Below are 17,055 nucleotides of genomic sequence, written 5' to 3'. Positions count from 1 at the left end.
TTTATTTTAAAAGTAGTATTCTACACTAGTTAAATATAATCGGATGCTTTAATCACAGGAATGTTATAGCAAACACCTCCTTCTCAGCCAATTTACTGGTCAACAGAGACTGCTAAACAATATAGCTTTTAAAGTTATCTGGCTTCATCCACCTTTCCTTAACTGGCAAAGTACTATAAGAGAAGATGAAAAAAAACAAAACAAAACAAAACCCTGAGGTGTAATGGGACTATCCAATATCCTAGAGTCATGAAATGAATATCTCTTTTTCGTGTAGCTCTGTCTATCCACCATAAACCTTTTAAAATGTTGTAACATTAGCTATGCTTCTAAAATACCTACGGAAATATAAGGAAGGCCCGTGTTCAGTGTGTTAGCTAGATGTTAATATGTAGCTCATTACCAGAAAGGTCTTTAAAGCTTATTTATTATACCTTTCATCATTATCAAGAGCAATCTGTTGTCATGAGTAATCAAAGAACCCCTGAGAACCTTATCTATTTTCAGGAATGATCATGCACATATAAATTACATTCTAGCTTGCAGACAACATTTTATAGTGCTATGAGGAGTCTTTCCACACACACACACACACACACACACACAAAAAGCTAACTGGGATATAATTACTCTTTAGACTTTAAGTAAAATTTTGCTTTAAAAATCACTTTATTATATGTTCCATATTGACTTTGCTCATTAACTACTTAAGGAAAATACTTTGGGAACCACTAAGAAATAAGATTTTAAATCAGTTATCAAATGCTCTCAAGTAGGGAATTCCCTGGTGCTCCAGTGTTTAAGAAACCGCATTCCAATGAAGAGGACTCAGATTCAATCCCTGGTCAGGGAACTAAGATCCCATATGCGGCAGAGCAACTACTGAGCCCATACACTGCACAATGACAACAAAAGATCCTGCCTGCCACAACCAAGACCCAAGGCAGCCCAGTAAATAAATAAATATATATTTTTAATGCTCTTTAAAGTAGGTAGGACAGTGGCCTTTTTTCTTACTCTTCCATGATTGCTCGAATATGCAGCAGTCCCAGTTACCCCACAACAGCTCACTGCTGTGTGCTGACCCGTGCTGTGTCAGCGAAGTCAGAGTAGAAAATAACACAAGCAAAGCCTTTCAAGATTCTTTCTGCACAGAAACATAAACTCTAAATGTGTAAACAAGACCAGGCAATGGAAGGAAAGTCTTCGATATGATGCGCTGAAATCCTTATGATGATTCATATTAACACCGGTTGGATTCTTTTCCTCCCTATTGCTATGACTGGACCACTCACTGCAGGGATCCCTCTAGCCTTCTCCACTGCTTTATGACAAAGAATTCATCCCTCAGGCCTAAGGTGTCCTGCTCTCCTGGACATCTAGAATAACTTTCTCTCTTGTTTACTCTGAAGAACTGGGCCAAGAAAAGCTCTTTGCCCCTTTAACCACTGTATGTCATGAAGAAAACCGCGAACACGAGCTGTTACTCTCTAGGCACATGGATACCTACAAAATTCAAGAAAAATGATTATCTGGCTTTTTTTTAAATGGTAGATGTTCATATTATAACAAAAATCAATCTGATGGTCAAAAATTCCTCATTTCTAGGCTAAGACTCTTTATATCCTTTAAACAAACTGAAACTCTGTGACATTACCTGGCCCCACAGTAGCCCAGGGTGATAGACAGTGCAGTTGATGTCAATTCCTTGCACTTTCCTGTGAGTATAATCACTGCTTGTTGTCATGGGCTCTGTAGTACCTCTCTGTGGCAGGGGTCTACTCCTGAGCCCCACTGACATCACGGTTTGGTTAGGTGCCATTGCTGGCCAAAGAAACAGAAGCAGAAGTGACATCCTGCCAGCTCCTGGAAGAAGCTGTGAGGGCCACCTGTGGCCATGCCAGGAGAACTGCGAAGTCCTCACAGCAGGAGGCAGGCACCTGCGGGACACGTGCGGCCACCCTGCAAATTAAGAGAAGCTTCGGGGCGTGTGTCCGGGGAGAAGGTTAGAGTGTGCCTCAGCACAGCAAAAAGAGGGGACACTGGCCGCAGAGTTTAAACATAATAAAATGGACTTGGTCAAGTTCCTCTTTATCCTTGTCATATGCAGGCAGTTCTAGACGATTTCAGTGGCCAAATGCCTGCTCTGGCCTGGGGTGACTGTTCTCACTGCCCCATCCCACCCGTCTTGAATACTGCTGTGTGAACTGTTCAAACTTTAGGATTGGTTGTGACTTCAGGAAGCTGGCAAAAGGAATTAAACCCTAACATTCTAGCTGAGGTTTTAGTTTATGTCACATGTATAATATCTGCTCGTCCTGTTCATCCTTGACCTGCTTCTTCCTCTTCTATTCCTCCGTGCTACCCATGGACGTGAATTTTAACCACATAAGCTGCACAGAAGGAATCTCCATACACATATATACACTTCCTATGTTTCCTGTGAAAACAGAAGCCTAGAAAGATGACTGAAACTACAGTCCACACAACACTACACTGGTCATTTAAACTTCGTAGTCCTGGATTAGTATAAGTGCAAAGTAAGGGACATCCCTGACCCTAGATCCTCCCACAGCCTCCTTCCTTTTCTACTATTTTAAACAAGGTTTAACTGTGAAAAATACTGACAGTACTCAACTTCTAATACTCTGTAAGTTTCATCACAGCTTCAGAGAGAAAGTTCTTAAGAAGGTTGTTCCACTTCCATGAACAGGCATGGTTAGCCTTTCATATCAAGATAAGCATGCATAGCTTATCAAGATAAGCAGAGTACAGTGAGATGTCAGAGGAGAAATGATTATACCAGTTGGTGCTGTATCTAATCCCAATTTTTGCTTCCATCTTATCTCTTAGCACAATGAATATAGTTCAGCCATCATGAACCGACTATTATTCTCCAAATATAGCACAGAGCTTCACATCCCACATCTCTTTCTGCTTCCTCTTTTCCCAAGCCTAGAGTGCATTCCTCATTTCGTCTCAGTCTAATATACATTGCTGCTGCCAAGTCGCTTCAGTCATGTCCGACTCTGTGCGACCCCAGAGACAACAGCCCACCAGGCTCCCCTGTCCCTGGGATTCTCCAGGCAAGAACACTGGAGGGGGTTGCCGTTTCCATTACATCCTTTAATTCCAGTGCCATCTCCTCTGCACACACCTCTCCCCTCTTTCAGTCTCTAGTTTACCCTAGAATCATAATTTGCTTTCCTAAGGGACAGAAGTATTTAAAAGCTCAGTGAACAGAATTCAGGCTTTAGCCAGGAGGTGTTATTTCTCACTGGTCCCAGACTCTAAAATGTAGATGAAACCAGTACTTATTTCACAGGGTTGCACCGAGGCCTGAATGAGGAGTGCACACGAGATGCTGACCATATAGTTCCCTGGGGTCGCAAAGAGGCAACATGACTGAGCCACCTTCAATTTCACTTTCATCATACATTAAATATATGCTACAAGGCCTTTTCTGCAACCCACTCTATTTGCCACAATTATTTTCATCAATTCTAGACGGACAGGTAGAGGTATGGACTTATCAATGCTGATTCTAAACAAAAACTCATAGACTTTACTCATAACAGAATGCCTGTAGGCATATATCAGCAATACCGTATCTTGTATGGACAATGATCTGGGTTCTAATGTAACAAAAAGCTACAAGACACAAATTCAGATGGAAAGAGTTTACTAGTTTCAGTACACTGCATGATATCATGGACATGACTGAGACAATTAATAGAAAAAAATTCATAAATACAAAAATATGACAATTATGATTTAAACTACAAACAGTAATATTTTAGCTCTTAAATCCATTTTCCTTTCTGAGGCAAATAAGGCATGAAATTTAAACAAATGCACAAAACTCTAAAATTTACTTAGGATAAATGGATGGGATGACTAAACTGTATTAATACATAGGAAAACCGTATTACAAAATGCCCAACTGTGAACCTAATTATATTCCAAGTTCTAAGACTTTTATCAGTAATGAAAGATACATAGAAGTTAATTTTCTTTATGATAAAACCTATAAAGCATCATTTTGCTTCTTTTCCTTAAAACTGTGTTAATACACGTACAGGAATATATTCATGATAAAGTAGAATGGTTCAACTTTTGAACACCCTAAAAAAAGTTCTAACATGTAACTGCAGTAGTCCTGCTAATGTTACACCAAAGAGTAAGAACACAAAAAGAGCATGCTCTGTATAAAGAATTCTATCTTGATTCCCAGTAACAGATACCTCTGTAAAAAGAGTCAGCTCATGCAGGAACAATTCAATGTTTTGTTTCTCTTTTGCATTAAATTCAGTTTCTCCATATACTTTGCATTTAAACAGAGATGTGTTTTCATGTGTACTTATCTAAAAGGAAACCTGTTTTATCATAGGAAAGGTCAAAGGCAACACTCTACACAGTATACAAGGAGTCCTTTTATAACCATAAAAGAGAGCAAAAAGGAATGTAAAACTCATCTTCCTGGCTTCAAAAGAAAGTTGGAAATGGATTATCAAGGAAATTAGTCACTGATCTTCTGAAGATGAAGCTAGATGTCACAGGTAGGTTCCAACTATTTTTACGTTGAATCAGCAGCTTCCATCCCAGAGATTTAAATGCACAATGAAAACAAAACCACTAAATTTATTTGTCTATCCTTTTATAGATATAATTCTAATACTATTAAAGTATCATATTATCAAATTTAGAGCATCATCTTGAATCCGCATTGAAAATTAGCTCCATAATTAGTTCCAATTCAAGAAGAAAATATGAAAGTGAGCCAAATAATTTTAATCTGAGACCACCAAATGTAAAAAAGGAAGTTAATGAGTCAAAGGGAAAACTGATAATTAAAGAGAAGAAAAAACAAAGTTCCAGAAAAACATCTATTTCTGCTGTATTGACTATGCCAAAGCCTTTGACTGTGTGGATCACAATAAACTGTGGAAAATTTGGAAAGAGATGGGAATACCAGACCACCTGACCTGCCTCTTGAGAAACCTGTATGCAGGTCAGGAAGCAACAGTTAGAACTGGACATGGAACAACAGACTGGTTCCAAATAGGAAAAGGAGTTCGTCAAGGCTGTATATTGTCACCCTACTTATTTAACTTATATGCAGAGTACATCATGAGAAATGTTGGACTGGAAGAAGCACAAGCTGGAATCAAGATTGCTGGGAGAAATATCAATAACCTCAGATATGCAGATGATACCACCCTTATGGCAGAAAGCAAAGAAGAACTAAAGAGCCTCTTGATGAAAGTGAAAGAGGAGAGTGAAAAACTTGGCTTAAAGCTCAACATTCAGAAAACTAAAATCATGGCATCTGGTCCCATTACTTCACGGCAAATAGATGGGGAAACAGTGGAAACAGTGGTTGACTTTATTTTGGGGGGCTCCAAAATCACTGCAGATGGTGACTGCAACCATGAAATTAAAAGATGCTTACTCCTTGGAAGGAAAGTTATGACCAACCTAGACAGCATATTAAAAAGCAGAGACATTACTTTGCCAACAAAGGTCTGTCTAGTCAAGGCTATGGTTTTTCCAGCAGTAATGTATGGATGTGAGTCCTAAAAATATACTGTTCATCTCAAAAAGAAAAAGAAGTTATTTCACTGAATAGAAACAATTTTCTCATCCATCCTCAAACCATGAAGACAGATTTTTAAATGATTATTTATGAATACTCAAGGAAGTTTTTTATTCACTCATCTGGAGAAAGAATCTGTGTATGTATGTGTGTGTATTTAAGTTGATCAGGCCAAAGAAAAAAAAAGTAAGTTCTTCTATTTTTGTCTCCATATAGGATACTGCAAGCATTAACAGTTATTTCTTGATTTCAAGCTTAGGGATCTATTGAATTCTTATGATAAAAGACAACTTAGCATATGCAGCTCCATTTTCCCCCTTTATCAAGTACCAACATGGTTACATCACAATGTGAAATAAATCTTCAGTGTATTCTGCTAATTTATTTCTTCATCTGTTTAACAAAAATCTATAGAGCATTGTTCTAGGTGCTAGAAACAGGAAGAGACAAAGTGGACACGAATTCTGCCATCATTGAGCTTACTAGTGAGATAATACCTAAAACAAGTAAGTAAAATATATGTTATGTGCCTAGTGACCAGAAAATATTAAAAATCTTACAGTTTAATAAAAAGACAAACAGCCGAATTCAAAATCAGGCAAGGGACATGAACAGACAGTTCCTCAAAGAAGATATACAAATGGCCAAAGAGCATATAAAAAGATGATCAACATCATCAGTCATTAGGAAAATGTAAATCAAGCCACAACAACTACTTAATGCCCACTAGGATGGCAATACTAATAATGGGACAGTAACAAGTGTTGGCTCCAAGCCAGGCTTCAGCAATATGTGAACCATGAACTTCCTGATGTTCAAGCTGGTTTTAGAAAAGGCAGAGGAACCAGAGATCAAATTGCCAACATCCGCTGGATCACAGAAAAAGCAAGAGAGTTCCAGAAAAGCATCTATTTCTGCTTTATTGACTATGCCAAAGCCTTTGACTGTGTGGATCACAATAAACTGTGGAAAATTTGGAAAGAGATGGGAATACCAGACCACCTGACCTGCCTCTTGAGAAATTTGTATGCAGGTCAGGAAGCAACAGTTAGAACTGGACATGGAACAACAGACTGGTTCCAAATAGGAAAAGGAGTTCGTCAAGGCTGTATATTGTCACCCTGCTTATTTAACTTATATGCAGAGTACATCATGAGAAACGCTGGACTGGAAGAAGCACAAGCTGGAATCAAGACTGCCAGGAGAAATATCAATAACCTCAGATATGCAGATGACACCACCCTTATGGCAGAAAGTGAAGAGGAACTAAAAAGCCTCTTGATGAAAGTGAAAGAGGAGAGTGAAAAAGTTGGCTTAAAGCTCAACATTCAGAAAACGAAGATCATGGCATCTAGTCCCATCACTTCATGGGAAATAGATGGGGAAACAGTGGAAACAGTGTCAGACTTTATTTTGGGGGGCTCCAAAATACTGCAGATGGTGACTGCAGCCATGAAATTAAAAGACGCTTAATCCTTGGAAGGAAAGTTATGACCAACCTAGATAGCATATTGAAAAGCAGAGACATTACTTTACCAACAACGGTCTGTCTAGTCAAGGCTATGGTTTTTCCAGTGGTCATGTATGGATGTGAGAGTTGGACTGTGAAGAAGACTGAGCGCTGAAGAATTGATGCTTTTGAACTGTGGTGTCAGAGAAGATCCTTGAGAGTCCCTTGGACTGCAAGGAGATCCAACCAGTCCATTCTGAAGGAGATCAGCCCTGGGATTTCTTTGAAAGGAATGATGCTAAAGCTGAAACTCCAGTACTTTGGCCACCTCATGCGAAGAGTTGACTCGTTGGAAAAGACTCTGATGCTGGGAGGGATTGGGGGCAGGAGGAGAAGAGGACAACAGAGGATGAGATGGCTGGATGGCATCACTGACTCTATGGACGTGAGTCTGGGTGAACTCCGGGAGTTGGTGATGGATAGGGAGGCCTGGTGTGCTGCAGTTCATGGGGTCGCCAAGAGTTGGACACGACTGAGTGACTGAACTGAGCTGAACTGAACAAGTGTTGGCAAAGATGTGGAGAACTGGGAACCCTTGTTTAGTGCTGGCAGGAATGTAAAATGGTATAGTCACTGGGAAGCAGCTTGGCATTTCCCCAAAAATTAAAACATAAAACTGCCATATAACCCAGCAATTCCAGTTATAGATTGATACCAAACTCCCAAAAGAATTGAGAACAGGGACTCAAACAGGTCCTTGTGTAGCAATGTTCACTACAGTACTATTCACCGTAACCCCAGGCAGAAACAAACCACACATCCACTGATGAGTGGACACACTGTGTGACATGCACACAGTGGAGGATCATTCTTTCAGAAGAGGGCTGAAGCGCTGAGACAGGCTAAAATAAGGATAAGCCTCAAGACACAAAAGGTGATATGCTGTATGATTCATTTATATGAAATATCCAGTACAGGGAAATTCATCGAGACCGAAAGCAAACCGGTGGCTGCCAGGATTCCAGGCAGGAAGAATAGGGAGTAACTGCTAAATAGATCTGGGGTTTTACTTCAGGGTGATGAATATGTTTTAGTACTAGATAACAGGTGATGGCTACACAATATTGTGAAATGTGCCAAATATGGTTAATTTTGTTACATGAATTTTACCTCAATTAAAAAATATCTATTTTGAAAATAAGTGGGAGAGAGACTGTTAATGAAAAGGGAGGAGGACTGAGATTTTTATAAAGGGTCCCAGGGAAGGCCTCACTAAGAAACTGACACTTGAATCCTGATCTGAAGTATAGAATTCCATACCAAGGTCACAGGTGTGAGGCCTTGTACTAAGGCCATAGAGTCCCCCACCAAGGTCATCTCCCAGAACTGACTGAGCCCCATAGCAACCATTGCCATGAGTCCTCACATCCTTACCAGCCAGTTCCCTGGTAAAAATGCCCACTCAAGTACTCACCCTATAGCACCCTAACCAATCACCTAATGCCACCCTTTCAGCAAGAATTTTGTCTTGAGGCTACAGAAACTGACTACTAACCCACGAAAGGGGTCGGCTCTCTCTTGACAGGCCCACGATTCTAAGTCAGCTCTCCCTGGTCTGCCAGGTGGTCAGCCCACTGTGCTCACAGTGCCCTCATTATCTCAGCTCTTTGTTCTTAATAATAAAGTCACTCCCTTCTGAAATGCTCCATGTCTGGAGATTGTTTTCCAACCTGCGCTCGGATTGCCATGCACGACATGAAGGTAGGGAGGAATCCTTGATACAGACGTCCACTCCAAGATCCTAAAGGCAAGAGCAGGGGTGGAGGGCTTGTTTCCCGTTGGAGGTACAGGAAAAGCCACTGTGGCCAAGCAAGACAGGAGGGGAGAGGAGCAAGAAACATGCTTATAGGGCGCTGGGGAGTCTGATGAGCCGAGGGAGGGCCGAGGGGGTCACTCTAAGGACACTGGCTTTTACTCTTAGTGAAAAGGGAGCCAATGACATGAAGTGACTCCATTTAATGGGCTCATTCTATTGCTGAATTGAGAAGCTATTAAGCTCCATGAAGGGCAACAGCATGCTCGTCAGTTAGGAAGCTACTGCCACGACCTAGGGCAGAGCATTCTCCAATCTGTCTTTCAGTTCTTTCAGGAAGTTTTCGGTTTCTCTTCTGTCTTTCAAATGTCCTTTCCTCACGGCTTCAATAGTTTCATGGAGTTCATTGTAAATTCTCTTATGGTTCTTGGTTTTTTGCAATTTTCTTTTGATGCCTTCATTGTCCTACATTATCTCTAATCTTTTGAGCTCCTTTTCCCTATTTGTTCTGGTTTCTGTTTTTCACATTAACATTTCTCAAATGTCTCATGATCCTTGGTGGTCTTTTAATATGTGAGAGACTAAAAAGCACTGTCTGTGTGGGCAGGCCTTGTAAACCTCACTGTGGGGTTATTTTGGCTGGGCCGTTTCACTGCAATATCTTGACCTTGTCAATGTAGCCAAAGAAAAATAAATGGCCTTAACCATGAGTAGCTGCATTTGACAAGTGCAAAGCTGTGGAGTTTTCTGAGGGTCTACGGTCTATTAAAAACACACATCTCATTAGACTTCTCACTGCTCACCTATCTCAATCTATCACCAAGTTCTGTCAACTCAGGAATAAATCTCTCAAATTTATATACAGTTGATCCTTGAACAATGCAGGGGTTGGGGACACGGACCCTCAGCACAGTCAAAAACTCACAGGAAACTTAAAATTGGCCCTGTGTATTCACAGTTCCTCCGTATCTGTGGTTCTGTATCCACAGATTCAACCAACTGGAGATCCACCCAACCAGAAATTGTGTAGTATTTACTAATGAAAAAAAAAATCTATGTAAAATCAGTTCAAATCCATGTTGTTCAAAGGTCAGCTGTACGTCTATCCATGTCTACCGTTGATACCTTGGATCAAACTACCTTTTGCTCATCAGGAAGTCTACAGGAGTCTTGTTTATCTAGTCCCTAGGATACCCTTCAGTGTCTGCTTTCTACAGTTAGCCAGAGTGATTTTTTTCAAAATGTACTTTTAGTCCTGTTCCCTCCCTTCCTATCTCTCCCTCAAACTACTCCCAGCACCGGTTTTTAAACTCCAGTGGCTGCCCTGACTCTTAGAAGAGTGCACAGGCTGTCTACCTTTGCAGCTTCCTCCTGCCCCACCTCCAAGCCTCAGGGCTCCCCTTCTCTTTCAGCTGTTCGCACCACAGTCCTTTCTTCTGCAGTGATTTGCTTGCTCCAACTATTTTCCCTGTGGGAACTGCTTTTTTCCCTTTCCCTGTAGCTTAATTTTACTGATGCCTCAGGGCTCATTTTCAACATCAATTCCTCAAGGAGTCATCCCTAATCTTCCTCTAATCCACCTTTAGAGACCTGTGCTTTGTCAGCACCCATCACAGCTTTAGTTTTTTAAGTGTGACTCTTTGATTAATGCCTCCTCCATGAGAATGCACACATCCATAACAGGCGCCTAATCTATTTTTTCCTCACCACTGTATTCACAGCACCTGGCATAATGCCAGGCACATAGTAAATAAACCCTGTAAATATGTAAGAAATGGGTACATACGTAAATGAAGAGAACTGCGACTATAATCACTCCCAGTGTATAAGTCACATGAGAAAGTCTATTGCTTTTCAAAGGCATTTTATTGGGTTGGCCAAAAAATTCATTTGGGTTTCCTGTAACAGCTTATGGAAAAGCCTAACAAACTTTCTGGCCAACCCAACACAATGCCAAATTACAGACTGCCTTTAAAATCATGACCTTAAAACATGCTTTTTAAATAGTATTTCATCATAATCAGTACAAAGAAGTCAGCGTACACAAAATACTTTTCCTGACAAACACACAGGTTTTGTAGAAAAAGGTATCAATATTCTCTTTAAGTTTTGGGGGAGGGAGACAGAGGGGAAATTGTGTTATTTCAGGTTAGGAACATACGAGTGAATAAACCTACCAAAAACAAACCAAAAACAATAACAAAAATAAATTCACTGCCAAAATCACTTACTCAAATATATAAATATCCAAAAAAGTATGATCAAGTAACAGATCTTATTGTAATGTAAAAACAAACAAAGTTTACAATATTACCTAAATGGCAAACACTACATGAATAAAATTTTGAAAAATTTAAATTTGGACCCAGTAAATATTATCAAGTATTATTAATACTGGGCTTCCCTGGTGGCTCAGATGGTAAAGAATCTACCTATAATACAGGAGACCTAGGTTTGTTCCATCCCTGGGTTGGGAAGATTCCCTGGAAGAGGGCATGGTAACCCATTCCAGTATTCTTGCCTGGAGAATCCCCATGGACAGAGGAGCTGGCGGGCTGCAGTCCATGGGGTTGCAAGGAGTCGGACACAACAGAGACTGAGCACATTATTAATATCATTTACCATTTACATGTTCTTCCAGCTTTGTAACAGTTTATTTCAAAGGGAAAAATTCTTTACATGTAACTTTTTAAAGATACCATGTGCAAGCAATCCAAATTCAATTGCTCTAAAATTCACTGAAAAAGAAGTACCATGCTTTTAAGAGGCTTCAGAGTGAGTCATGAAAAAACATTTTTAGAAGATATAAATGTCACTGGAACCTAAATGTGGGAAATTTGTGCAAAGGCTTTATTCATGAAACTAATGAATTCCCTATACTTTGATGGACAGGGAAGCCTGGAGTGCTACAGTCCATGAGGTCACAGAGAGTCGGACACGACTGAGCAACTAAACTACACAAAGGTAAGTGTAAAAACAATTAGCACAAAATTTAATTAAGAGTTCTAAAAGAGAGATAAGGTATTTGAAATATACAAATTGAATAATTCCTAACAGCAGAAGAACCTAAAATCTTAACATAAACTTCTATAATCACTTTAAATTTACGTGCACTTTCCTATTAGGATTATTAGTAGCTTTGAGGATGTATATAAATGAAGACAGATTTAAAAACCTTGACTGGACTTCCCTGGTGGTGCAGTGGTTAAGAATCCACCTGCCAACGCAGGGGACATGGGTTGAATCCCTGATCCAGGAAGACCCCACATGCTGTGGGGCAACTCAGCCTGTGCTCTAGAGCCTGGGCTCCACAACGAGAGAAGCCACTGCAATCAAAGCCGGCGTACCCCAACAAAGGGTGACCCCAACTCATCCCAACCAGAAAAAGCAACGTGTAGAAACAAAGACCCAACGCAGCCAAAAACAAACAAAGGTTGAAAAATCTTGACTGATTTCCACAGTGTACACTGAGTGTGTTTTGAGGCCTACATACAACGGGTGTTGCAGGGGTCTTTGTTTTTTCTCTATATATGTACCTCATGAGTCCAATTCAACTCTTCACTGCATGTGGCTGAGGTCTGTGGATAAGAAAATCAATGAGAGTCCCTGCCCCATACAAGGCTCACTACTGACCAGGAGCCATGAGACAAAAGGCTTGAGGGGAACAACTGTGCATCTTGGGAATGACAAAGGGAACTTCATTGGCAACAACGAAGCAAACCAGGACAGGTAGGGGGCAGTGTGTATTTCACAGAACGGTGCGTACTCCCACGACACTCTCTCGACATACCTGATATCAATGCTTGAAAACAGAATGTCTGCACTGTTACATAGCTCAACCGACACTGTTGCTTGTATTAATCTCCCATGAAATCTTTTCTGCTATTTTGACAACAAAATCATTTCTTAAATATCACTCATAAAATTTAAGATTTAAAATAGTTTTATCTTCAAGGTTCTACTGTAGGACCTTGGTCCTACAGGAAACTCTGTAGGTCCATAGGAAACTCTACTCAATGCTATGCGGCAGCCTGGATGGGAGGGGAGTTTTGGGGAGAGTGGATACATGTATATGTATGGCTGAGTCCCTTTGCTGCGCCCCTGAAACTATCACAACGTTGTTAATCAACTATATACTCCAATACAAAATAAAAAGTTAAAATTAAAAAACACATTTTATCTGTCTTTTATATTTCATAGAATTTAATAGTTTTCCTAACGCTAAAGAATAGGGCTGTGATAAAAATAATAACTGACTTGAAAACACATTTCTGTATGTGAACTGGAACGGATTTCCTTTTCTGGAAATTTATAACACTTGACACTAAAATTAGTCAAATGATGAAATCTTCAGTCAGAGAATTAGGTGTTTAGTTTCTGCAGGTTACACTTGCTTTTAACGTCTTCCTCTCTACTTCAGGAGGGAAATGAACAGCAAAAGCTGTCAGATGAAATACAACAAATCAGTAAGATCTGTACTTTTCAATTGTATTTATAGCTTTCCCTGTAGGGAAAGGTTAAGCCTGTATCTGCCACTAAAACCACTTGCTGGATGTTTGCCAGCACCATAAAAATACAGTAATAAATAATGAAACAGATCCACTAAACCTAGCACTGTCAGTTTAGTCTTTAGTACAATTTATATAATTCATACTTCTTACAACAGACACAAATAAAGAACACTAACAAGTACAAGCTGAAAGAGCACGCAGAGTGATCAGCAAAGTGCAACAGGATTAAGAAACATCAAAAATAGAATTCTTTATTTTCTCCCTTTAGTCCAACATCTAGCACGTCTACGCAGGCATACCAGAATAATGAAAAAGGCAATGATGATGATGATGATGGCAGCTAAGATTTACTGGGCATTTAACATGTACTAGGTTCTGCTAAATGTTTTATATTTAAGCCTGACAACAATCCTAAGAACAAGATCCTATTTCTAAATCCTATTTTAAAGACATGGGTGAAGAGGCTGAGCCATGTTGGAAATGGCAAGGCTGGGATGCTAACAAAGGCTTCTGAATTCAAAGCTCTAAACCAGTCAATTGTGGGAAGAGAAAGATTATAAAGCCTTGGATTTAGCAACACTTTTCTGGGGGCAAAAATTTTAAACACATTCAAATGGATTTAACCTAGTTCGATATTGTTATACTATATATACTAAAACTGTGGAAATATTCCATCCTAAAAGAGCAACTGACTTCTAAATCATTGAACTATTAATAAATTTCAAAATATTTTCCTAGATGTTGTAACTAAAACTATTTTATATCACGTAAATTAGATTTTTATCCTCTAGAAAATAGTAACTCAAAACATTTAATTTCAATTATTTTCACCATAACACAGTGATTTCTGAAAAAAATCAGAAGTCAAACTTGTAAAGTTGGTAAAGATAAAGAAATTAGAACTAAATCAGGACAGACTTGACTGAAATGATCCCAAAACTAGAGCAGGACAATCGTATAAGCAGTATGATCCTTTAGTATTGCTTTTTTAGATTTTGAAACAATCCACTGAACTCTGTATAAAGATTCAAACTAAATATGGATGTAATATTACCTGTTTGCCTGATGTCAAACTTAAAAACAACAACAAAGAGATCCTGCAAAGCATACCTTGGCAAAAAATACGGTCAGGTGAGTTTCACTGCCAACAATCCAAATAGGGAATTTTGGAGATTTCAAGTAAGAGCCAACCTAGAACAAAGGTAGTAAAATAAGTAAATGAAAATTTTATATTGCCTATTAAATATTTACCAACAAATGCTTGAAGCATCACTAAAGTGCCTAATTCATATTTAAATGGAATAATGGGATTGTGCCAGAATGCCTTACCCATAAAGGTCAAACGTTAAATGTAAAAATGAGTGTTATAAAGACTGTCAGGGCAAAGCTTATACTGCATCATTCCACTAGAATAATAATAATAATAATACAGATTTAACACAGCAAAAAAGAAATTAGTGTAACCCAAGAATCATTCTCATGTCTCACTGAAAATCTTAGATAAAATTTAGGCCACTTCTAGGAATTTCAGCTTGGTACTTCAAACTCTAAAACTATAAATCTGATGATAATTACTTTATCAGGAAAATAATCATAAATTAACAAGTGAGTAGATACATGAATAAATAAGAGAAAAAGCCTTAAGAACATCCTGTCTTCAAAGAACTTAGAGCAATATAATAAATAGACTCTCTAAAGCAAAATACATATTTCCATCTAGGAATAGTAAAGAATCCTTCACTTGATTCTTTATGGCAGGAAGTAAGTTCAAAGTTACACAATATTAATTCTCTCTAAAATACATTAAAAAGTTATACCTTATAGCCTGCCTCCAAGGTTACACACTTAACCTATAAAAACAATAGCACCAAAAATTTAAGGGTATCATTTTTGTGTGACAGAGAAAAAGCAAGCTTAAAATTCAACAGGTGAAAAACTGACTTGTGAAATCTGACCATGTTCACATCAGTCACTCACACTGTTAGATGGACAAGGACTCTGAAAAACAAGTAACCTTACCAATTACATTTGCTGAGTTTTCTTTTCTCACACAGACCTTCACCCGCCCCCCAACCCCCACTGGAGCTGGGAAATCCCAAGTGGCTACTTGCAGCGGTCAGTCAGGGTCAACTATTCATCACTAAGCGGCCAAAAGCCTCGCCATGGTGTCCTGCTTTCAACCACCTTACTGTGACCATTAGGAGGGCAGTGGGAGAGTAAAACTATTTTTTGACCTGTGATGGGAGACATGAGCTGGATGTGCTAATCACAATCAACAACCAGTAGAGGAGGAAGGGTGATCTGAGGACAATACAGAAGATAACAGTAAAAGGAAAAGGAGAAGACAAAGCTTATCAGAGATTCAGAATTGAGGGATTTCAGAGGTTTTCGGCCAAGTCCGTCCATTCTACATAAGGAAACCAGAAGATACACAGGATCAGTGCCTGGTCTGAATTCAAACAGCTAACTAGCAGAGAGTCGGAATTAAAACTCATGTTTTCTGACACATAATGTGGCAGCTCTCCATTACATCATGCTACCTCTTGTGATGCAAAGTTTAGACATCGTTTAATTCCTCTTCTAGAAAAAGTGGGCATGTATCAGTGTGTAAGCGTGTGTGTGTGTTAAGGTAGAAGTAAAAAAAAATGAGGATAAAATTATATACAGTGGGATCAAAGGGTAAATGAATGCTGAACTCATGCAGTGTTTTGTAATAATAAAAATAAATAAATTGAAAGGGCATAAATAGTGCACCCCCCCTTTGGAAAACAGTTTGCCAGTTCCTCCAAAAATTATGTAGATACCATGTGATCAAGTAATTTCATTCCTGGGTACACACCCAAGAGAAACAGAACCATGTCCACAAAACACTAATGTTCACAGTAGTATTATACATTATTATGTTAGTATTATATATTAATGTTGATAGCAGTATTATTCATAAGAGTCAAAAATCAGAAACAATCTAAATGTCCATCAACTACTAAAGAGAAAAACAAAATTGATATAAATTGATAAATCATACAAAAGAATATTATTTGGTCATAAAAAAGAAATTAAGTACTAATACACAGGAATGAACAATGGAAACATTATGCTAAGTGAAAGAAGCCGCCAGACATGAAAGGCCACATACTGTTCGATTCCATTTAGATGAACTATCCAGAAGAGGCAAAGCTTCAGCGTCAAAAAGGCGCCAGGGGCTGGCAAGGAATGAGGAAATGACAGCTAAAGCGTGTAGAGGATCTTGGAGTGAGGAAATGTACTGAAATTAGATAGTGGTCATGATGGCAGAGGCTTGTGAATACACAAAAAAACCCACTGAATTATATACTTTAAAATGGTGAATTTTATGGCATCGGAGTTCTATATCTATTTTTTTTTTAAAGTGCACACCCCAAAGCACTCAGAGTCAACCTTTCATCTCAGTACACTCTCATAGACACATGCACACAGGAGCTGGAGACAGGGAGAGAGAAAGAGAGCCAGAGAGCCCATGAGAGAGACTGTTTCCTTTGTCTTAATGAATGCATATGATAAAAGTAATATGAAATTGATCATTTTAACTCTAAAGGGCAATTTGCTACACTATCAAAGAAAAGGAAAACATTCAGACTCACAAAATTCATTAACAACACAATTATTTCCTTACTGCTGTTTCTCTAAATGTTTGATAAAAAGTATA

At 39.0% G+C, this 17,055-nt stretch overlaps 1 protein-coding gene and 1 long non-coding RNA gene across 7 annotated transcripts in view; one reads left to right on the top strand and one right to left on the bottom strand.

Moving 5' to 3' along the window:
* The window catches only part of MINDY3 (MINDY lysine 48 deubiquitinase 3), a 79,686-nt gene that overhangs the window by 21,488 nt on the left and 41,143 nt on the right, over positions 1 to 17,055 (bottom strand). For all 4 annotated transcript variants that reach the window (XM_070381907.1, XM_014483175.2, XM_070381909.1 and 1 more), the window contains one exon: positions 14,481 to 14,561. In XM_070381907.1, the coding sequence (XP_070238008.1) occupies positions 14,481 to 14,561 (81 nt within the window). The remainder of the gene's footprint in view (positions 1 to 14,480; positions 14,562 to 17,055) is intronic.
* The window catches only part of LOC138990473 (uncharacterized), a 129,548-nt gene that overhangs the window by 99,149 nt on the left and 13,344 nt on the right, over positions 1 to 17,055 (top strand). For 2 of the 3 annotated variants that reach the window (XR_011466626.1, XR_011466624.1), the window contains 2 exons: positions 4,391 to 4,559; positions 11,752 to 11,823. This is a non-coding gene — a long non-coding RNA (uncharacterized lncRNA). The remainder of the gene's footprint in view (positions 1 to 4,390; positions 4,560 to 11,751; positions 11,824 to 17,055) is intronic. The other variant, XR_011466625.1, reaches the window with a different exon arrangement.

The sequence above is a fragment of the Bos mutus genome, chromosome 13, assembly GCF_027580195.1.
Source record: "Bos mutus isolate GX-2022 chromosome 13, NWIPB_WYAK_1.1, whole genome shotgun sequence".
Lineage (NCBI taxonomy): Eukaryota > Metazoa > Chordata > Mammalia > Artiodactyla > Bovidae > Bos > Bos mutus.
Note: the sequence above shows the minus strand (reverse complement) of the source record. Positions and strands in the feature narration are given on the sequence as shown.